This window comes from Lepidochelys kempii, chromosome 4 (genome assembly GCF_965140285.1).
Source record: "Lepidochelys kempii isolate rLepKem1 chromosome 4, rLepKem1.hap1, whole genome shotgun sequence".
Lineage (NCBI taxonomy): Eukaryota > Metazoa > Chordata > Testudines > Cheloniidae > Lepidochelys > Lepidochelys kempii.
In genome coordinates this window covers 63,744,442-63,767,713 of record NC_136383.1, presented here as the reverse complement: position 1 = coordinate 63,767,713, position 23,272 = coordinate 63,744,442, and the positions used below count along the sequence as shown (strand labels likewise).

The following is a 23,272-nucleotide window of genomic DNA, read 5'->3' as shown; positions in this document are numbered from 1 at the left end:
ATACTGTATTTTACCTTCAGCAACACAATATCATGCATCAAGAGTCTCAGTAGGCTTCATGAGAAGAGTGTGGGAGCGTATTTTAGTCAAGGTCAAAGCTAAAAGAAAAGGCATCCAAAATCAGACTTTCCAAAACACAATATGAGCCTAATCTTGTTCAGTCAATCCATTCCAATTTCCTGTCCCAGCATCACTGTCATCCTTATTTGTTGTTAATCCTATTAACCCATTGGCTCAGATTGTCAGGCTTTCCAGATATATTAGCACTCAGCAGCAAGAAAGCCTGGCTCTCAGGATCCAGGGGTCAGTTAGGGTTTGAAATGTGTGTCGAGATGAAGCACCTATTAAGAAAAAATGCTGCTGATGCTCTTGTCTTGAAGGGAAACGAGTACTGTGCACTTCCTAAGCTTTAGAAAATGTTCAAGGTTTTTGTGTGAGTGCAATGCAATAATTAATGGGACCAGAAATGCTCCTTTGTGGGACAATGTGCAGATAGTTAGAGAACTACTATGGAGTTTATATTAATTTTTTTATCAATATAAAATTTAGGGATTTTAGGGTTTAATTGTACAGCTCATTTTCAATCGACATTCTGTGATTTAAGAAGGGCTGTTTAAAAATTTTATAAGTGAGGTCCTTGTGGTTGAAAGACATAAATCTAAATCCTTATTTGATATTTATTTCAGATGAATTCAATTAGAAGGATTTGGATTATTATCTGAATAGCAATTCAGATGGATTAATCTGATGTTCTCAACAAAATATGAGAACTAAATGAAGCGAATTAAAATATGTGGGATGTACTGCATCTTGATATTCAAGTTTTGTATCCCTTCTGGTTTTGGTAAAAGTTACTTGATTTTATAACTGAACATAGAAAATGCCAATAGATTTAGACACATCCGGAATAATGTTTACCTCTTACCCTTTGTAAAAAAAAAACAAATTATACTCTTCCAATTAACTAGATCAATGGTTTTAAAATATTTTGCTTTACAAATTCTGAATTATAATTGCAAAGAAGCCAAGAAAACATAGATATTTGTAAGCAGCTTACTGTTTGAAACATTTGAAGCTGAGATATGCAGGAACATATTGTTATACATCTTAACTCATCTACTTTGCTTACATAGATTGCACGTTTGTGCATAATTAGACTATGGGCTTTCTTTCTTTGATGTTGTGCTTTTTCCTCTTAGGTTTGGATTTATTCTTCACAAAGATGAGCCTGTGCTCCAGAAAATTGATCTTGAAACTATGTCATACATCAAGACAATTAGTTTAAAGGATTATAATTGCATTCCTCAGTCTCTGGCTTATACACACCTCGGAGGATATTATTTTATCTGCTGCAAGCCTGATACAACTGGGGCTATTCTACCACAGCTTATTGTGGACAGTGTCACTGATTCTGTGATTGGATACAATGGTGATGTGACAGGCACCCCATATATCTCTCCAGATGGGCACTACCTTGTCAGCATTGATGATGTGAAAGGTCTCATGAGGGTCCAGTCCATTACAATCAGAGGAGAAGTACAGGATGCATTTGATATTCACACTAACTTGCACATATCTGATGTTGCTTTTCAGCCATCATTTACTGAAGCCCATCAATACAACATCTATGCTAGTTCCAGCACACAAACTGATGTGCTCTTTGTAGAGCTCTCCTCTGGCAAAGTGAAAATGGTGAAGAGCCTTAAAGAGCCTGTCAAGACAGAAGAATGGCCATGGAGCAGTAAGAACCGGCTAATCAAGGACAGTGGTCTCTTTGGCCAGTACCTTATGACACCTTCCAAGGAATCCCTGTTTATCCTGGATGGAAGACTCAATAAGTTAAATTGTGAAATCACTGAAGTTGAGAGAGGCAACACAGTAATTTGGGTTGGAGAAGCATAAGGAATCATATTAGATAATTACCGAATGAATAGTTCTACAGTACATTGCACTTAACTTCATTCTTTAAATTTACATTGTTTTCCTTTGAAATTTAGACCCTTCTGTATCTGTCATTTGTTTGGTTCAGATACAATTTGATATTAACTCTGACATAGAAAATTGTTAAAACTGATTATTCATCAAAGGGACTTATTACTAATGACCATCTGAGGATACATTGGTTGATTAAAATCAATATTGAAATTTATGCTACACCTTAATAATGAGAGCAATTCTAAAGCTTAATTATGAAATGATGATACAATATTTTAAGGTAGTAAAACAACAAACCTATGCTTCAGGGAATTTCAAATGACTTAATATGATCCATTGCATTTGTAAGTGGCATACTGAAATATACTTAAATTCCAGTTTGGTTTTCTTCCAACAAAAAATAAGAAGTGTTGTGCAACCTTAGACTTCTTAAACTGAAATGTTCTATCCTGTCCACTGTTTAATCTTTTTGTGCCTTGAAGGGAATGTCTCACAAGGAAAAGGAAGAGTAGAAATTATATAATTTATTCCCAGTGTGGCTACAGGATTTTGTGTTATTGAAAAGAAGCATTTAGTATCTCAAGTTTTTAGTCTCCATCAGGTTGTGGAGCACATTAAGGAAAAAAATGGCAAATTATATTTGCAATTTTTTCTGTACTCTGTTTTTTGATCACTGCAGTTTGAGAAGTTTATTTTTATTGTGAGTTTTAGTTGAGATCATTTCAATTGATAGCAGAAGTTTTACCTTTTTGTAACAGATCTAAGTGTCAGGTTATTTTGCTATCACAGGGTTGCATCAACAGGGAGTTTCTACTAAAGAGAAACAAGATGTGTATCTGCTTAGAATAAATCACACTTTCTCATACTGATATGAAGCTTCACTTATACTGGCAAGAAAACTATTTTTTAAAATAATTTTGTGAGACATGCATTTTGAAGAACTTAACATAAAACTCAGAACTGGATTTAAGACAACAACCAGTGGATAGAGTTTTTGCTTGTGCGTTATGTCATGTACAAGTATTTCATAACCTCTTCCATTTGCTTAGTAGATTTGCCACTCCAAATCTCTAATTGGATTATTGCAAAAAAAAGTTCCCTTGTATTTTTTTTTAATTTAACTAACTGTTACTCTAAATTTAAACATAGCTTACACATCTAAATGAGAATAAGGTTCTTAAATTTAGAACAATGTTAGCACATAAAATCAGAAAAAAATAAACATGTGACTAATTGAAGCCAGCAGTAAAACATCTAAGACTTACAGTAATGACATAAATATTTGGGGGTAATTTTTATTTATTTTTATTTTCCTAAGGAATGCTTATGAGCTCTTAAACTGTCCTCTGTTTACTAAAGACAATTAGAAAAAAAAAAAGCTTTTCTAAGTAAAATTTTGCTCCAGTTTAGATTGTGTAAAATCACTTAGAAACCTGAAATTTTCTAGCATTGTAATTGTGTGTGTATGTAGCATCCTGTGCTGTGTGATACAGTAGATCTCTCTTTAGCTTGAGGAAACTTCCTGGCAGGTAGATTTAATTAAAATAAAAAATCTGCTTACATTTCTAGCTACTGAATCTGTTTTCCTTTTTAACAATTTTTCCCATTGTGAATGAGAGCCATGTAAACTGTTACTCAATTATTTACAGTAGTCTGTCTCTTATGCATTTTTCTTCTGTAATTTACACCATGTGGATGTTCTGTATGTAGAAAATGCTTGACAAAAGGAGAATAAACCCTTTCAATTTTAAACATTCTTGACTTCAGTGAATGTTGCAATACAGCCATAAATTATATTTTATTGTAGTAAACCAAGAAACATATAACACTGCTTTTTATTTGAAGGCCAAGGGAGAAGAGGCTCATCTGCCTTTCATCACCTACTGCATATCATGAATGATATATGCAGCATATGTTTTTTGTTTGGAGAAACTTTACCAACTGGGAAGCTTTACATTTGCTTTTACACAGAAAGACTCAGGACTTCTATTTATCTATAAAGCATAGTGTGATTATGTCTCCAACAGTAAAGGATATTTCTGAGAAGCTGTGCCACATTGTGTGTTAGCCCCACTGTCTCATTGAAGTATAAATAAAATAGTCAATTAACAGTTTGGTCAAAGTACATTTCTTTAAGAACTCAAAAATATTTGGTAGTAGTAGGCACCTTCAGTTGTAAATTAAATATGTTAAACTTCCATTAACATAGTGGGCCAAATTTTCTGCTCATGTGAACTGGAATAACTCAATTGGCTTCAATGAAATTACATTATACGAGCACAGAATCTGGCCCAGTAACTTGCTGAATTCTAGTTTAAAATCTATTATTGTAAGTATATTTGGATAAGGTGGTTGAAGCAGTTGTTTGCTTGCTTTGTTCTCACATTTTGCTGTCACAAAGGCCCACAATTTGGTTGGTTTCCAGTTGCTGATTTTAAAAAGTCCTTCCAGCTTCCCTGCATCGGGGGGTGAAGTTCTGGCTCTGTTGAAGTTAATGGCAAAAATCCTATTGACTTTGATGCAGCCAAAATTCCACCTTGATGTGCATATGCAAGATACAGTAGGCAGTTTCAGATTCTTACTTTATTAATTGTTGTTATAAATGAAGTCCCAATCAATGCTATCTTTTAAAATATAGTCTAATAATGTTCTGTGACAATACTTTAGCATGGGCCTCCCACAAAAATGGAAGAAGTCCTGTGGTAAAAGTCCTGATTTTCCTCTGTAACCTATGGTCTGCTCATAGATTTATGGTCTGCTCATAGATACAAATTGAGAAACCTAGTCATAACACAGAAAGGAGTCAAAAACCACATGGCAAACAAATTTACAGTAAATATAAATTTGCTGGAAAAGTTTGTTTCTGAAAACTGAGTATATTGAAAGAACAGCACAGCATTAAAATGTGTAATTTGACGGGTATGGGGTAGAATGGAGACCTCCACTGGGAATTGTGTAAGCTTCCTATGTGTTCCAACCTGAACTATTCCAAAAGAATGCTGTACTTTTATGAGACAAAGCTCTGGCAGGGCTGATTTAGCAGTATCCAGAGAGAAGAATGAACTCCACCTGAGGCAAGGAAATCATGTTGAATTTTCCATCAGTTTGATAGGAGAAGGGAAGAGTGGTGGAGGCAGCGCTCTGGAGCACTTACTTTTTAATAACTTCTTTCATACCAATAATCAGTTGAAATATGATCTACCTGCCTTGTGTTGAGTACCTACATCAATGGACGCAGGGGAGGGAAGGTGAGAGGCCACTGCAGTTTCTTTTTATAAGCTAGTGGAGGTAGCCACTCAGAAATCTGATGGTTGTATCTTCCAACATGTACACGTTGCCTTCAGTTACATTCTTTCAACAGACTGCTCTGTTTCCTAAGTATTAATTAATCACCAATTAATTCGCTCACAGAAATAGGTAAACTAAGCTCAAAACACCTACTTTAACTTGTTTAATTATATTTGCTGCAAACAAGTTATTTCCAATGTGAAGACATATGGCACAAAAGAGTATATGGGCCCAAAAACACCTTTGCAAATATCTGAAAGTTTCCCATCCCATCAAAAATTCAAGCATATTTGTTGTTCATACATTTACAGACACATTTAAAACAGAACACTGGTGCTCGTAATGATTTTAAAAAAGTATAGGCTGAAAATTATAATCATTGGGTTTTGTCTCTAGCAATGCCATCTCAGATGTGATCTTGTCAGCTACGAAAGCAAATGTTAAGAAGCATCTGTCTTAACAAGTTCTCACGTGGGAGACTTCTAAAGAAAAGACTATTGCTATTGTAAGTGATGTGGATGGCAGTGGAATTAACATGGTGTTAGGTGGCTTTTACTGGAGGGATTTTTGCTGGGTGAGCCCCTGAATATTTTTAGCTTTTAAAATCTCATAGCATTATTTGGTTTTTAAGTCTTGAGTCTTGGCTATACCCGAGATAGGATAATTATATTCTGTCTTGCTATATATTACCTTGCAGTTTAAATTAGATGTAGATTTTTTCTACACTTTCAAGTTTAAATGGGTATAGTTTGCAGTGTGCTGTTAAGCAGCTGCTATTTTCCACCCAGGGATTTCAGTGATGAATGAAATTATTCTTGAATATATTTGCAAAGTTATTCAGGAGAATTATAAATGAAAAATATTATATAAATGTCAAAGTATAATTATTAAATCCTTTTGCCCACTTAGCTCAAAATTCTTGGGTACCCTGACTAGGCTTGAAACTGAATTAGCAATGCCAGCTTAATTTGGGCCATTTATTTTAATTGGCAGGAAAGGTGTCCGGCTAACTTTTGAAAAAGGACTGTCAATTATTCATACATGTCCTACAACATTTACCAGTGTTAGCCATTCCATCCTTTTTCATTTCTACTTGTGATGTTTAACTTTTCACCTCTCATGGTATTTTGAGTAAGGATAATCACCTGCATCAATATTTCGAAAGCGCCTAAAAAATACACATATTAGCTGTAAATTAGCCATAAATTTGCACCAATTCCACCATCCAGGAATACTTCCACTGTTTCCCCTTAGCCTTGCAATCATTCATCCCATTCCCTTGGGGGGGGGATATGTGTGAAAACAGTTGAGTTTTATTTCATGTTCTGAAGGTCAACAGACTGTGGTCTTGCTTGATCATATTTGTGGAAGTAAATTCCTTGCCCACTTCAGCTAATCTCAACTACTAATGCATTACACAAAGAAATCGTTGTATCTGATGTGACCAGCCCCAACCTGCTGAGAATTTACATATCAAAACCAAGAGCTTGAATTGCACCCAGAAATAAACAGGAACTTAGAGCTCATACTGAACAATGGTCTGTAGAAATACAGTTATGTGAGTCGATTCTTGTATTCTGCACCAAATACAGTGTCTGAAAGCTGTCTTCAAGTATGAAGAACGTGCTGTGGTAACAGAGGACAAACAAACGATTAAATGTGATGAGAATTGTGACAAAAAAACTCAACACCATCATCATTCTGGCTAAGCACAGGTGGAAAATTGACTCTGGGTGAGGGCCACTGCCACTGCTTCTATCTCCCTACGTCCAAGGATCCATCAAGACCTCTCAGTTGTGAACCTGAGTAACAAAGGGGCGACCCATTGTTACTCATTAGAGATCACTAGTATAATCTCTGACAATTCCTCTGGTTGTTTCCCCAAATCTACTCTGTTCTCTTTGTCTTTACATGGACTGAGTCTAAATCAGTAAAGTCCTGATCTTTGCTGGATGTTGGGAAAACTGAACTAGTGAACTGTCCAATGAAAGAGCCGTAGAGAGGCACGTTCTCCACATACTGCAGCCACTGCTGCCCTCATCGCCTCACTGTCTCTGCTAAAAGAATCAGCATGGACACTTAATTTTTGTCCAATATCAGAATGAGATCATTAAGCAAGGAGAGTAGCGGGCTCACTTAAGGCCCATACAAATACCCTTTCTATGTGGTTTTGTTACATACTTGCATTCATAACTTCGGAGGCCATAGATGTATGTGAACATTTACATGCATCTTACTGAAAATTTAGCTCTAAATATATAACAGATGAACAAATATAGAGAACCATCACCACCTCAAATAATCAAATGGTCACCTCATGACATAGGCTGCCTCTTTTGGTTTGTTTAGCAAATGGCTGATACTCTTCTCACCTACAACAATTTTACATCAGTATGAATCCATTGACTTAAAGGCACTGATTCTTGATATAGATGAGAAGAGAATAAGACCCTAAAACTTTATACTAGAAAAGAAAGTTTAAAATTAGCTCTTTTTTTATAGATCAGTTGGGTTTTTAAAAAAATACAAACCAACAAACCATAGTTACTATCCTATAAAAAAAAACAGTAGTTAGAGAATGACATGGTGTTTCTTGAAGTATTAGCAGGTTTTAATCCAAGCAGTATTCATTCCATAGCTTGAAAGAGTATCTGAATTTTGTTCCACAGTGCATTTGTATAGGTGTGTATGATGGGTTATTTTTCTAGTAGCTCTTGAATATTTGTTTAGGGGGAGACACACTACCTCAAAAGCCAACATGAAGAAAAGATGGCAAAGAAGAGATGTGATAGTATAATCAAGGGCAAGATTCATAAATGCTGGCTTTCATTTTTGCTCATGAAACCAGTGCTTGAAAATAATTACAGACATAATTTAAGTGTTTCAAATGTCAAACTACTTGATTGCACTTGCATATCAGTGCTTAAAGCTAAATTGTCTAATTTGCGAGCGTGAAGCCCAGAGACTCAGTTAGGGAGGGGCTAAAAATCTGGCCCAAGATACAGTCAGAAATCTGTGTTGACATTTGGCTAATCTAGAGCCCTGAATATTTCATCTTGAGGCAGGAGCAGTCTTATGTTGATACTTAGAATGCAGTCCTCGGGTGTCAAATAGACCCAGGTATGCAAAGGAGCCTGTAACGGGCATTGCACACTAAGTACTCCTTTACAAATTGTGGAAGAACAGCTACAGCACAACTGAAGTGGGACTCAACTGCAGCACTGGATAGCGCATATACAAATCTGAACCTCACAGCCAAGGCCCGCCCCTCCCAGACTTCCTAATGGCCCAGTTGTGGTGGGCCTCCAAATGTCCCAGACCTGCCACAGCTCTGATTGCAGCAGTTCTGGGTGTTTTATACACTGGACAAATATTTAATATTAGAAGCCTACCATATTGTATTCATCATGGGGGTATGTAAAGTAGAAGAGAAGCTAACTGGTTAATTGGCTTGAGACAGGCGAGAGCATGTCAGGTATATAGTATGAGTGTCTTCAAAGGGAACTCTTTGCTCATGAAGAAAATAGTATTAGCCTCCTGGAGAAAGCCAAAATTGGCATCTTTGATCTGTACATTCTCCCTTCGGTCTGCTTATTAATTTTCATTTGAATCAGATTCTCAGAAAGCTACTAATTATGTCATTCTGTCTGTGATTAGCCATGAACACAAGGCTATTGCTATGGAAGAACAAGAGGAAAGTAAGGAGTATGCAGTTGTAACCAGACAATAGAGTGAAATTAAGTGATCAGTGACTACAGCCATCATGAAGAGGTGAAATTTATAGAAGCAAATCTGAGTCTTACAATTTTCATCCTCCTAAATTCAGATAGAGCTAAAACAAGATACACTAGAAAGTAGAAAGAAAAGGAGTACTTGTGGCACCTTAGAGACTAACCAATTTATTTGAGCATGAGCTTTCGTGAGCTACAGCTCACTTCATCAGATGCATACCATGGAAACTGCAGCAGACTTTATATACACACAGAGATCATAAAACAATACCTCCTCCCACCCCACTGTCCTGCTGGTAATAGCTTATCTAAAGTGATCATCAAGTTGGGCCATTTCCAGCACAAATCCAGGTTTTCTCACCCTCCACCCCCCCACACACAAACTCACTCTCCTGCTGGTAATAGCCCATCCAAAGTGATAACTCTCTACACAATGTGCATGATAATCAAGGTGGGCCATTTCCTGCACAAATCCAGGTTCTCTCACCCCCTCACCCTCCTCCAAAAACACACACACACAAACTCACTATCCTGCTGGTAATAGCTCATCCAAAGTGACCACTCTCCCTACAATGTATTAGCTATTACCAGCAGGATAGTGAGTTTGTGTGTGTGTTTTTTGGAGGGGGGTGAGGGGTAAAACTCAGGTATATGTTCCCCCTTTTAATTAAATGTATGGTAAAAAAACAATGTGTTCTCTGACGAGATGCTTCAGGGGTTTTTGTGTGTGTGTGTGAGTGTAAAACCCAAAATGAACTGTGACCTTTACCAGCAGGATGTTATGGTTTAAGACCTAGGGGAGGGTCGCATAATTCATTGAGAAAACTAGGGAATCCTTTCATCCCTCCTTTCTCTCTCAAAAACTCACTGTGTGCCACCCTCCCATTCCCCCCGTATTTCAGGAACTCCCAGCAGCCTCCCCAGTACCATGGGTTTTGTATGCCCTCTCTTCCACCCCATACGAAGATCCCTTAATCTCCCCCTGCACAGGGTTCTGTACATCACTCCATTCTCCTCTTCCTCAACAATTATTATTTCTCTTTTTTTATCTAGGGGAGATAACTCATTCAGGATGTCAACATGGTCATCTCCGTTGGGAGGATGTACAGAGATGTGATAGGGATATTGTTATGCTGAAAGGTGCTGATGGGTGCCATCAACCACTTTTTTGGTCTTCAGACAATTGTAGAGGAGCATGAAGCTGTGGTTCTGCTAAACAGATGGCAGGGGCTCCATGTGTCCATCATTTCTCCTTTCTGGATGTGGTGTTCAAAAGTTATTGTGTTATATCCACACAGGCAAACAGAGAAATGCCACCATGTTGAGTATAGAACTCGATAAGCTTGACCAATAATAAGCTCCAAAGACACAATATGACATGCCTTCCTTCCTAAGGACAAATGCTCATGACAAGCCACCACTGAAAGGTTTTAGGGAGCGAGCCTGGCATAGTCATTCCTGTTGTTTTTTTGTTTGTTTTAAAGTTTGTTTTAAGGCCAAAGGATACATGACACCAGTTTAAAATTTGTATATGTTACAACTGTCTGTGTAAAGATGACCTATAAGACCCTGTCATACACTGTGACACTGTTGCAACTGGCTTACTCACATCCCAGGTGAGTCTAAATCCATGACTTTGCGGATTTTGATGAATATTTATGTACAGGCAGTTCAGTCAACATCTACCAGCAGGTCATACACCAGCAAAATGCAAGAACAGTTTATTTTAGCAGTGAAGGATTAATGATGAATGATACATTCTGAATTGTGAATTTATAAATGATTTTAGCAAATAAATGTGGTTCTGTTTGTTAAAAATACAAAACATGCAGCTTTTAATTTTTCAGACATACTGTATAAACTGTTTCAGAGGAACAGCCGTGTTAGTCTGTATTCGCAAAAAGAAAAGGAGTACTGTGTAACTTTTCATTTATCTTTGAGATAGCACACTCTCTGTTCACAGATAGGAAAGTGGTGACTGAGCAGCCTTGGATGCTAGCTAGCAAGAACTCTCAAAGGATCAGGTGCTACTACTCAAAACAATGGTATCTCTTTAAAAAACAACTACTTGTTTGTTCCACAGGAAGTTTATTCCAGCTAGAGCAAGTGATGCTTTACTAAACTAAGTGAGGCAAAGTGTAAAAGTACGTACAAACTCTTAAATGGAATGGACATACAGGTACATTCTATTCATGTGATGAGCCCTTACTAGTACTCTGCATTTCAATGTGTGTAAATGGCTTTGTGAGTATTGAAACAATTCAACATATATTCTATAGAGGTGCATTTTCAGCGGAGCAGCAGCCACTGTAATGCAAGTTTAAAACGAACCCTTGTTTTAAAATATATGAGCCCAGATCTTCGGCTGGTGTGAATCGGAATAGATTTTTCGACTTCAGTGCAACTGTGCTGATTAACAGCTGAGCATTTGGCTCATCAGTTTAGTATAGTGGATTAGTAGCAAGAGCATACTTCAAGTTGAATCAGGGATTTCCATTCAATGGGATTCTCAAACCTTTAAATCTAGTGAGCCAATGTAGTTTTTTGAATAAAATAAACAGGGAATCCAACATTTGCAGTGCTTTTGCTTTTTTTTTTTTTTTTTTTTTTGCGGGAAGTCTGAGTAATTCCAGATTCCTAGAGTCCTTTTCAAATCCCATTATTTTTCTATGCAGGTCAATTATTTTTTAAATGTTTTTCATAACAAAGCTATTGCTCAAAGAGGACTGTAGCTTAGGTCTCCAATTTACTCCAAAACTAATTTTGAGGTGACTTCATTCCTATTTTAAATAAATAGATGTTTTCTTCCAAAACTGATATCATGGTTCACGGGTGAGTTGCACCTATAACCACTCCCCCAATGTCTCTTTGGGTACTCTTTCCAAGTGACAGCCCTCTTCCTGCACTTCCTTCTGAGTGGAACTCTGAAGTTCATCCTACTTTAGACTGGATCACCATGGACTGTCACATTTACAGGATGAGCTGTGCCTTAGATCCCTTTGCAGTCCTCTCAACTGTCCCCTTCTGTTCCCTTCATCTCTCTGAGTGGAACCCCATAGGTCTGCCACTATTCGACTGCATACCAGGGTGGCAACCCCCCCATCCCTCTTTTCAACCATCATAAATCCACAGGCCCAACTGTACTTGGCACTCACAAGCAACTTTCCTTTGGGAGTCTGTGACCAAAGGCTAATTAAAGTTATTCAAAACAACTTCTTCCAGACAAACATGTTTAATCACCCATAGGTACACAGCCATCAGAGGACAGGGCTGAACCTAGCAGAGCTGTAGACCTTGCCTAAACTTTAACCTTCCTTTCCAGATTTTTGGTAAATTCCTCTTAATCCAAGTGTACCATCACCTCTGGTCTGTAGAGACAAGTCTCTTGATGCAGACTTGCTGTGTATCAGTGGCTCTCCTCTGCAACAGCTGCTGACCACTCACCCCACCCCCACCTCCACACTTTCTCTGGAGAATCTTTTCAATTTTTTAGAGTTCTGTTGAGCTCTAGGTGCCCAATCTTAGCAAAGTAGCTGTGCAACTCATACTGGAGCCTGGAAGTGGCCTTTTCTCAACTGCCAGCTCTGCTGTTGTCTTTCAAATTGGCTGTTCCTTATCTGGGCTGTTACTGTTGCCTGCCTTCTTGTTGTCCCAACAGTCCAATATTAAACTGTTGCAAGACATTCCCACATTCCAATGGCCTGATATAGCAATGCATTGGTTCACTGAGTAGATCACATATTCATACAACTATTACAGATTAACCTAATGTGCTCGATGGCCAAAAGGGCACACCCAAAACCCAGCTGTCATTTGCTAATGATAACGTGGAGACAGCAGAACTGAGGTCTCACAGTGGAAGGCTGAGCAGGATCAGAGCTAGAAAATCCCCTGCAACGGTTCTCCTGACTCCAAGGTCCAGGCAAGTCAATATGGCAGCATCGATGCTCAGAACACTAATTGCCCAATCTAATCCAAGACGTGTCTGCCACAGTGTGAGTCACCTGAAGGAGTAGGGACATTTTCCCTAAGCCCCCTGTGACGTGATTGACTTGAACTGGGACCATATAGAACATTGTTGCAACCAAGGTCCTATAGTGGCACTAAATCTTGTATAAAGGGGGTCAAATAAGGTGTCTAAGACAAGGTTATGGTTTTCTGGTTATGATTGTGCTATCTGTATATGTGTATCATTTTTGTAGTAGAAGTTATGAACATTGGCTCTGTACTGTCTGTAGTTCAAACTTGCGCTATGCTTCTGGGTGACACCCCAGACAAGTTGGTGTCAGCCCTGCCTAGCCTGCTTGATGGCCCATTAAGGACCATCAGCTACACAACTGACCCATTGAGAGAAGGCAGACACGCCTTGTGACTCAGCAAGGCATGCAGGGACCTGCCTATGGACAGAACTCTAAGGTTTTTCCAGGCCATGTGATGGACAGCTTGTCTTTGGAACAAAGAAAGAAAGACCACATGGCAAGAGACTATAAAAAGCTGCCGCAGCTCCTCCATCTTGTCTTCAATCCTGCTTCCTACCTCTGGAGGAACTTTGCTACACTGAAGCTTTGAACCAAGGACTGATGACCCATCCCAGCTGTGGATGTACTCCAGAGACTTGATTTGAACCTGCAGTTTATTCTATCACTGCTGCAAGTCTGAACCAAGAACTTTGCCATTACTGTATGTAATTGATTCCATTTAACCAGTTCTAGCTCTCATCTATATCTTTTTCCTTTTATGAATAAACCTTTAGATTTTAGATTCTAAAGGATTGGCAACAGCATGATTTGTGGGTAAGATCTGATTTGTATTGACCTGGGTCTGGGGCTTGATCCTTCGGGATCGAGAGAACCTTTCTTCTTTTACTGGGGTATTGTCCCCATAATGAGTAGCCCCCATAACCATTTGTCCCTATAACGAGTGGCACTGGTTGTGATACTGGGAAACTGGAGTGTCTAAGGGAACTGCTTGTGTGACTTGTGGTTAGCCAGTGGGGTGAAACCAAAGTCTTCTCTGTTTGGCTGGTTTGGTTTGCCTTGGTGTGCATAGAAACCCCAGCCTTGGGTGGTAACTGCCCTGCTTTAAGCAATTTGTCCTGAATTGGCACTCTCAGTTGGGTTTCGCCAGAACCAGCATTCTTACACCCCCAAATCAACCTTTAGACCCCATTCTTCTCACACAGTAATGCTAAATGTGTCGGACCCAGCAGCATGTCCATTGGAACTGTCCAGTGCTCACCCCATGGGTACAAGTTCTTCTTTGCTCTTCTCCTACCCTCTATGTATGCATGTATGTAGTTATTTATTTATTTTTATGATCCAAATAAGACATATTTTCTTTGATTCACCAGAGGGATGTCTTGGCCTCCTTTTCATGCCTCTGTTTGTTGATTTCTGAGGGGAATGTGTATTATTCTTGAACAGTTAGTGTTTTATATGCCCTGGGAGCAGCACTCCTTTGTGTCCTCTCAGGAGGAAAGCCATAAAGCAGAGGTACCACCATATAAGTCAAGATCTCCACTGAAGAAAACAAAAAGCAATAAGCACTACAGTACTGCTATCTCATGCTAGACCCATGCTATTTCTCACGCTGGTGACACTGATGCTTATACATAAATATGCTTATACATAAATATCTCATTATGTCATGATAGCAGTTAATGACAAAGTAATGGAGTACTACCAGGCAAATACAATAGACTGGCTCAGTATTTATTGAACTCCAAAACAAACAAAAGCCCCAACTATGGTATCTAGATTGTAAATCTACCAGTTGTGTAAACAGGAGTCTGATAAAATTCCTATCAAAGTCAAGGGGAGTCTTTCCATTGACTTTAATGGGACCCCATATGAGCAGAAGGGTTCATCTCAAGTGTCAGCCACTTAGAAAATATATCTAGGAATGGTTTCCAGATACAGTACTACAGTAGATTACCTTTCTGTTATTTTGGTGTATTTATACAGAGGTTTCACATAGCTCTAACAAAAATATCTATTATTCTATAACATGGTTCCTAATCATATTAATAGTTACATTTGGCAAACACTGAAAATCTTTGGTTCAGTAAATGTGAGTACTTTTCAATAATCTAATACTCTTATTTCTTAATCACCAAGAAAGAGGATTTGGAATCAGATCAATCCTTTTCTTTAATTAGGAAGCTGCTTTGTTTTGTAGATTTAAAACAAATAAAAAAAAAAAAAAAAAAAACAAAAACCCACCATTGCTACAACATTGTTTTTAGAGCTTCCTGAATGCGGGTTTTCATATAAAGAGATTGATTGTGATTTTTTATACCTAGAAGACAGTTTGTTAATTCAGTAGTCTATAAAATTAGGGAATTGCAGTCTTCATACTGCTTTTCTAAAGTTACTTTCACTGATCATTTAGCTAGAGCCTTCAGGACAGTTACATGTAGTATAGTGCCTTCCATCCATCCTTGTATCATTTAGTATCAGTATTATCCTCATCATGCAGTATTTATTTCCACCGAATCCTGAAAAAATAGATTCATACTTTTCCCTGACACAAGGAGAGGGAGAAAACTGGAGATGTTTTTCCATTGCTACCTGTTGCAGTAATTTTGAGGTATTCCAGTGGTCCTTTACTACTTCCATCGCGGTTTCATTGCATGATTGAGGCTGAGCAACTCTAATGTTCATTTAGTAGCATACTGTAAGTGAGCAGTACAGCATGCTACTAAACCAGCCTACCAAATTCGGCGATGAATCCTGGGCATGTGCCACCTGAGGCAGGTTGTGCATGTGCTAAGAAGACATGACCATTTGTCTTTGATGTCTTGTTTCCAGGAAAACATCTTTTTTTCCTCCCCTCAGAATTTCAGGAACACTAGTCATCTTACTGGCATCTGAGTCTCTGCTCATTGGCAGGCCCATTAAAGAGGTCAAAGCTGTAATATTTCCTCTCATATTGACTTTGCTGATTGAGTGATCTCTAACGTCAGAAAGGTACACTTTATTTCATCAGAATAAAAGTCTCTGTAGCATTCACAGCCAGGATCTTGCTAACATAAATTGCTTCCAATCTAACAATGCAATGTCCTTTTTTGTAAATGTAACAAAATTTATTTCAATCAACATACTCCAATGCAAGACAATGAATTAGGTCACCAGTTATAACAATCAATTTGTGTCCCAAAACTATACTTAATAGAGCTGGTCAGCAATTTGTTGACAATACTGGGTTTTTTTTGGTCAGAAAATGCCAGTTTGTCAAAGCCAAAGTTTCAAAGTTGTCAAAACATCCCATGCTGACATTTTATAAATGTGTTTGTTTATTTTTTTAAAATTTATAAATTTAAATTAATTTATAGTAAAAAACCCAACAATTCTTTAAAAAAATGTCAAAATTGAAACAAAATATTTTAATTGACAAGATCGAGCTATTTATTTTATTTTATTTTATTTTATTTTATTTTTTTTATTTTATTTTATTTTTGGCTTTTTGGTGCAAAAAACATTGAGATTTCAACTGTCCTGATGTCGGGCAGGATTTTTTTTTTTTTTTTAATTTCAGAAAATCTCACAGGACAGAAAAAGATTTCCTACTCGGCTCTAGTTCTTGGATCCATGTAAGTGGACACTATCTTTGTGCACATCTCTGCTAAAGTAAATAGGTGTCTATCCAGCCATATTTGACTGCAAGATTTGAGGCTTATTCATGCTTATACTTAAAATTACAATTTTTCATTTGATGCTAGGAATTGTTAGTTATCATCAACCTGGAATCAAACTACCAGAGTATTTTTGTGTGCCATCACAGTAACTATATAGGTGTATGCTACCAGGTTTGTGCCTTTATGCAAATTTGCCTCATAGTTTTGACAGAATTTGTTACACTGTAACTGTTTTGTATCATTATTATTCAGTATTTTGAATTTTTTTTCTCTTTTTTTCATACAAATTTTATATTTCATTCCCCTTAATCATAGAACTGTAGAGTGAGTTACTTTAAGGAAAACAGAAAATCATAATAGGTCTGGTAAATATCTGAAAATAAAAAAAAAACCTACAAAATAGCCACAGTTGATGAGATTAATACATGTTAATTCATGGTAACTGCCTCTACTACAATATTAACACTTGTCTCAAAAAATATATATATATAACCAAGAAAAGATATTTTACTTTTTCTTTTAGGTAACCCAAGCAGAGGATCCAAGTTAAGAACTCAGATTAGCTGAAACAAGTAAATGTTCTTTTACTTCCATTCTAGGTTCACAATAGCTGTTTAGCTAAATTTAGTTGGATAAATTCAGTTTTTAAACAATGCATTGCCCTATTTCTCTGATGTTTCCTTTTTTATAGTGCTCCCAATACATACTAAAACGAAAAGGAGTACTTGTGGCACCTTAGAGACTAACACATTTATTTGAGCATAAGCTTTTGTGAGCTACAGCTCACTTCATTGGATGCATACAGTGGAAAATACAGTAGGGAGATCTTATATACACAGAGAACATGAAACAATGGGTGTTGCCATACACACTGTAACAAGAGCGATCAGGTAAGGTGAGCTATTACCAGCAGGAGAGAAAAAAAACCCTTTTGTAGTGATAATCAAGGTGCGCCATTTCTAGCAGTTGACAAGAACATCTGAGGAACAATGGGGGGAGGGAAATAAACCTGGGGAAAAAGTTTTACTTTATATAATGACACATCCACTCCCAGTGATGGGTCGTCCTTCAGAATAGATAGTAGGTAAATTCTACAGGACAGGCCCAACAAAGAAAATAACAGAATGCCACTAGCGCCCCCCCATACTGTTCCTTACCTGATCACTTTCGTTACAGTGTGTATGGTAATACACATTGTTTCATGTTTTATGTGTATATAAAATCTCCCCACTGTATTTTCCACTGCATGCATCCAATGAAGTGAGCTGTAGCTCATGAAAGCTTATGCTCAAATAAATTGGTTAGTGTCTAAGGTGCCACAAGTACTCCTTTTCTTTTTGCGAATACAGACTAACATGGCTGCTACTCTGAAACCTTTAACTGTTTATCATTCAAGTACTTCACAATCTCTCCTGTCCAACTGTTCTCTTTATCAGTCTGTCACCTGTTAGAAATAACACCTCAGAAATCTGTTAGAAAGAATAGCATCTAATCTAATTAGGAAAGTTCCCACCACCTCATTGAAGTGGCTCCCATCAGCACTAGTTATGGGAATCAATGTGAAGAGCTTTATGCAAGATAATTTGATTTTGAAAAAGAACTCCTTGTATTAATGTCATCCTACCAGTCAGGCCAAGTTTATGGTTCAGTGGAAAATCAATGTGCAACTACAATAATTCAGGCAATTGATTTAGAGAAAAGCTTGGGCCCCTACATATACTGGTAGATGCAGGCCCTGCTGGGTGCAATGAACAGCACTGGGCCTGATTATGATCTCACAGTAGTGTAATTTCCTAAGTTTCAGTGGAGTCTGTCCTGCTTTCTACTAGGATAAATGAGACAAGAATTCTGTCTATATCATGTGTGGAATGACATAAATCTATGGTACTGTAAGGAGGGAGAGGAAATGAGTGGGGAAATGAATAATCTGAAGAATAAAGAGAGAATATTGAATTAGAAGAGGAAGAGCCATGTTAATCAAGAAAGACACAAAACTTTTATCTGGCATGTATACAGGTGTGGAGCACTTTATTATTTAGGGAGTTCTCACCATTTACAATAGATGTCTATTGTATTTGCAGGAAGGTAACAACCATTCAAATGTATGTTAATTGTCCTATTATTTATTTGTAGTATTATAGCTTGCAAACATCACTACATAAATAAAGTCAGAAAGTTTGCTATTTAGAGTGGCCCTGAGTAGAGTAGAGTGCAGAACTTCTACAGAGAATAGCCATCAGACAGTGTGAGCTGCCCATTTGCATCATTGGCCTGCCGGTGGTTATGTTGCTTGTGGGAGGGAAATAAGAAACATGGCACTCTCTTTATTTCCTGCCTCAGCCCACCAGCACTTTTGGAGAAGCTAGTACGCTATGGAGCACTAGGTCTTACTCTCAGGAGATCACAAGGGGCTTCAATACTGGCTGATACCAGGGAGAGTTCATGCAGGAAATGGCTATCATTTGGCTAATAATATTAAGACTCTAAAAGAAAAAAAAAGACAAATTGAAATAAATGTCTGAATTCAGCATTTATGGTGAAGTTTCTTTTCCCACCCCAAAGGAGTTGTTTCACCTTTTTTTTTCAGAGTTTAAAGTACCTAAAATGAGTGAGAGGATGAAAAGAATGAGAGAGCTTTATTCTAGTTCAGCGCACAAAGAAATGGCAGCTGCATGTTTTCTCTCCACCTGTGGATTATTAGGAAATGCCAGCAAATATTGTTATACTGGACTGCTGAGAATTGCTTCCCATGAAGTATGAGATGGTTGACTCTCATCTTTGGAAAGAACAGGCAAACAAGGCCTTGCAGGCAGAAAAATAGATCTTTCCTAGTTTTCTTACATTCATGCTACTAGACTCCCATTAAAAATCCAATATGAGCTACAGACAAAAAAATCAGCTTGTTAAAGGGGAGACTTCAAATTGCACAATGGTAATGTGCTCCCTGTTAATATTACTTTGTTTTGTAGAAGATGGGAGATTTCATGCAGGTGTTTCCTCAATAGTGTTCTTCAATCCCCTAATGTGCTCGTTGTAATGAATGGAAAACTGCAGTTACATGGTTATCTCTGTGAGAGTGTATCACTGTGCAAGGCATCTGTGTAAGGTGGACACCTGCTACTTTTTGCATGCTTGCTGTACGTCCCAGACTTACAGCAAAATCCATCTTTTTCTGCTGTGTAAAGTTATAGGATTGGAGCCAATCACCTGCAGGAAGTCCATGAATCATGCAGCCAATGTAGGGCAGGATGGCTCAAAGGGAAGTCTGTCCCAGGTTGTTTTCTTATTCTTGGGATAATTGTGATTAGTTTTCTGACTGAAATATTTTAATGCTTGAACTTTTTCTCTGTAACACTATACTTGTTCGATTCCACCTTTATGTTTTTATGCCTCCTGGAGGTTAGTCATCACAATTTTTGAAATGAATGACACAACATTTCATATGGCGGAGTTTAAAAGATTGATCTTTTGTGTTAGTGCACAGACTTAAAAAAAACAAACAAGTAATCCACAAAGTGAGTGATGTACACACACCAGAGACACCCATAAAATATGATTTTGCATGCTTCACCAGTCCAAGTTACCTGGAATATGTTGGTTCCATCGAAAATACAGGCAACCAGAAATATCTCATAGCAAAGTGTAGAAATATGCATGTGATTTCCATGTATCAACACCAACTATTGTACAATGTATGTCGGTACATGTGAGAGACGTGGAATTAAAATATGATTTGCATTAAAAAGCTTGGAGTCAGACAATGAAAGGTCTAGATGCTCATAGGAGCTTCTGCATGCAGTTAGTATTTTGGATCTCTAAATAAATTGTTATTTTGTTTGAAGGGTCATTTTATTGTTGTTTTCAATTGACTCTCAGAGAACTAATGTCTAATTAAAAAAAATAAAAAAGATATATGCAGATATGCATTCCAGCCTCCATTTCTATATTATTTGTTAATTTTCTTAACCAATATCACTTGCCACTAGAGCTGGCTGAATTTTTGGTTTTCAGTGAATAGTAAATTAAAACGATTAATTAAATTCAAAAAATATTTTTCTGATTCACCATTTTTGTTTGTAATTTTTCACATTTGTTTCAACCCGAACCTATATTTTATTTAACGGTTTTCAGAAATTCCAGTGAACCAAAAATGAATTATCCATCAACCTCTTCTTGCTCCCTCACATAATCTAGATTGGAAAACATGCCTTATTGCAACAGACTCAAGGAACTCGATCTATATAGTTTAACAAAGAGAAGGTTAAGCAGTCACTTGATTACAATCTATAAGTACCTATGTTGAGAACAAATATTTGATAATGGACACTTTAATCTAGGAGACAAAGGTATAATAAGGTCCAGTGGCTAGAAGTTGAAGCTAGACAAATGCAGACTGGAATAAGGTGTACATTTTTGTCAGCAATGGTAATTAATCATTGATAAAATTTACCAAAAGTGATGGTAGATTTTCCATCACAGGCAATTTTTAAATCAAGACTGGATATTTTTCTAAATGATCTAGTTCAAACAGAAATTATTTTGGGGGCAGTTCTAAGGCCTGTGCTATGTAGGAAGTCAGACTAGATGGTCACGATAGTCCCTTCTGGCCTTAGAATCTACAAATCTATATCACAGGACCTCAGGACTTACCTTAGCACCGGGGTGTCCAACCTGTGGCTCCAGAGCCACATGCGGCTCTTCAGAAGTTAATATGCGGCTCCTTGTATAGGCACCGACTCTGGGGCTAGAGCTACAGGCGCCAACTTTCCAATGTGTCGGGGGGTTCTCACTGTTCAACTCCTGGCTCTACCACAGGCCCTTCCCCCACTCCACCCCTTGCTGCCCCCTCCCCTGAGCCTGCCATGCCCTCACTCCTCCCCCTCCCCCACAGAGCCTCCTGCCTGCCACGAAACAGCTGATCGGGAGGTGCGGGGAGGGAAGGGAAGGCACTGATCAGCAGGGTTGCTGACGTATTACTGTGGGTCTTTGGCAATGTACATTTGTAAATTCTGGCTCCTTCTCAGGCTCAGGTTGGCCACCTTGCCTTAGCAGATCAGATCCCTTTTGTTTTCAGTTCTGTATTAATAACAAGTTGGGGACTAATAACAAATTTTTTTTATTATAAGCTGGGGACGCATCACTTGGAAGTAACAGAGGAGGAGAAGAACCTCGGACTATTGGTTGATCACAGGAGGACTATGAGCCACCAATGTGATCAGGCCGTGAAAAAAGCTAATGTGGTCTTGGGATGCATCAGGCGAGGTATTTCCGGTAGAGATAAGGAGGTGTTAGTACCATTATACAAGGCACTGGTGAGACCTCATCTGGAATATTGTGTGCAGTTCTGGTCTCCCATGTTTAAGAAGGATGAATTCAAACTGGAACAGGTACACAGAAGGGCTACTGGGATGATCCGAAGAATGAAAAGCCTGTCTTATGAAAGGAGACTCAAAGAGCTTGGCTTGTTTAGCCTAACCAAAAGAAGGCTGAGGGGAGATATGATTGCTTTCTATTAATATATCAGAGGGATAAACACCAGGGAGGGAGAGGAATTATTTAAGTTCAGTACCAATGTGGACACAAGAACAAATGGATATAAACTGGCCATCAGGAAGTTTAGACTTGAAATTAGACGAAGGTTTCTAACCATCAGAGAAGTGAAGTTCTGGAACAGCCTTCCAAGGTGAGCAGTGGCGGCAAAAGACATATCTGGCTTCAAGACTAAGCTTGATAAGTTTATGGAGGGGATGGTATGATGGGATAGCCTAATTTTGGCAATTAATTGATCTTTGACTTTTAGCTGTAAATACGCCCAATGGCCTGTGATGGGATGTTAGATGGGGTGGGATCTGAGTTACTACAGAGATCGTAATGGTCCCTTCTGACCTTAAAGTCTATGATTCTATGTGTACAATTGTCATTTTAGCAATAAACACCAAGACACGTTATAGTTTCTTGGGCAGACAGAAATATGATATTTTCTCTTTTCTAGAGGAACTGCTTCTCAGACAGTTGAAACATGCAGAACATGCACTGTAGTAATCAATGTATCTACTGGCAAAATTGTACCGGGGCTATGTACTATCTGAACTTTCAAATACATCATAACTACTGGTAATCTGGACATCCTGGGAAGTAGCTACTGCCTGATTATTCAGAGGATGAAAAAAAAAACCCACAATTCTTCCCATAATGCACCAAGCCACCAGTGCAATGATCCATGTATGTGGAAAAAATCCTTTCTGGCTCCCTCAACACAAGCAACATATGCCCATACATATGTTAACATATTAAATTTAAATTTCCTGGCTAAATAAATGTATGGTAGGTTTTGCAATATCTAATAGTTCTGCCTGCTACCTGCAAAATGCTTCTACTAAGATAATAGTATTCATCTTCCTCTGATTATATTAATGTTTTATAAGTCATTGGCTCCATTCACCCTATAGCTGTAAATACTTCTCCACTTTGCTCCCTCAGTGAACTCCATCTCACCTCTCCTAATCCTTTTCCTATGCTCATCCCTTCATTTTCTCCTTCCCCACACTGCCCACGCTACACTAGGAATGCCATCCCCTCCCTGGTGCAGCTAGCCTTTACACATTCCTCCTTTTAATCCCTCCTGGAAGCATAGTTCTTCTGTAAGGCCAGTCAGTTTAATTCCCAAACAGTTACAATTCAT

At 38.1% G+C, this 23,272-nt stretch overlaps 1 protein-coding gene across 9 annotated transcripts in view; it reads left to right on the top strand.

Annotated features, from left to right (window-relative positions):
* The window catches only part of FSTL5 (follistatin like 5), a 564,833-nt gene extending 561,146 nt beyond the window's left edge, over positions 1–3,687 (top strand). For all 9 annotated transcript variants that reach the window (XM_073341501.2, XM_073341502.1, XM_073341509.1 and 6 more), the window contains one exon: positions 1,200–3,687. In XM_073341501.2, the coding sequence (XP_073197602.1) occupies positions 1,200–1,902 (703 nt within the window). In that variant the 3' untranslated portion in view covers positions 1,903–3,687. The remainder of the gene's footprint in view (positions 1–1,199) is intronic.
* Positions 3,688–23,272: the final 19,585 nt, after the last annotated feature.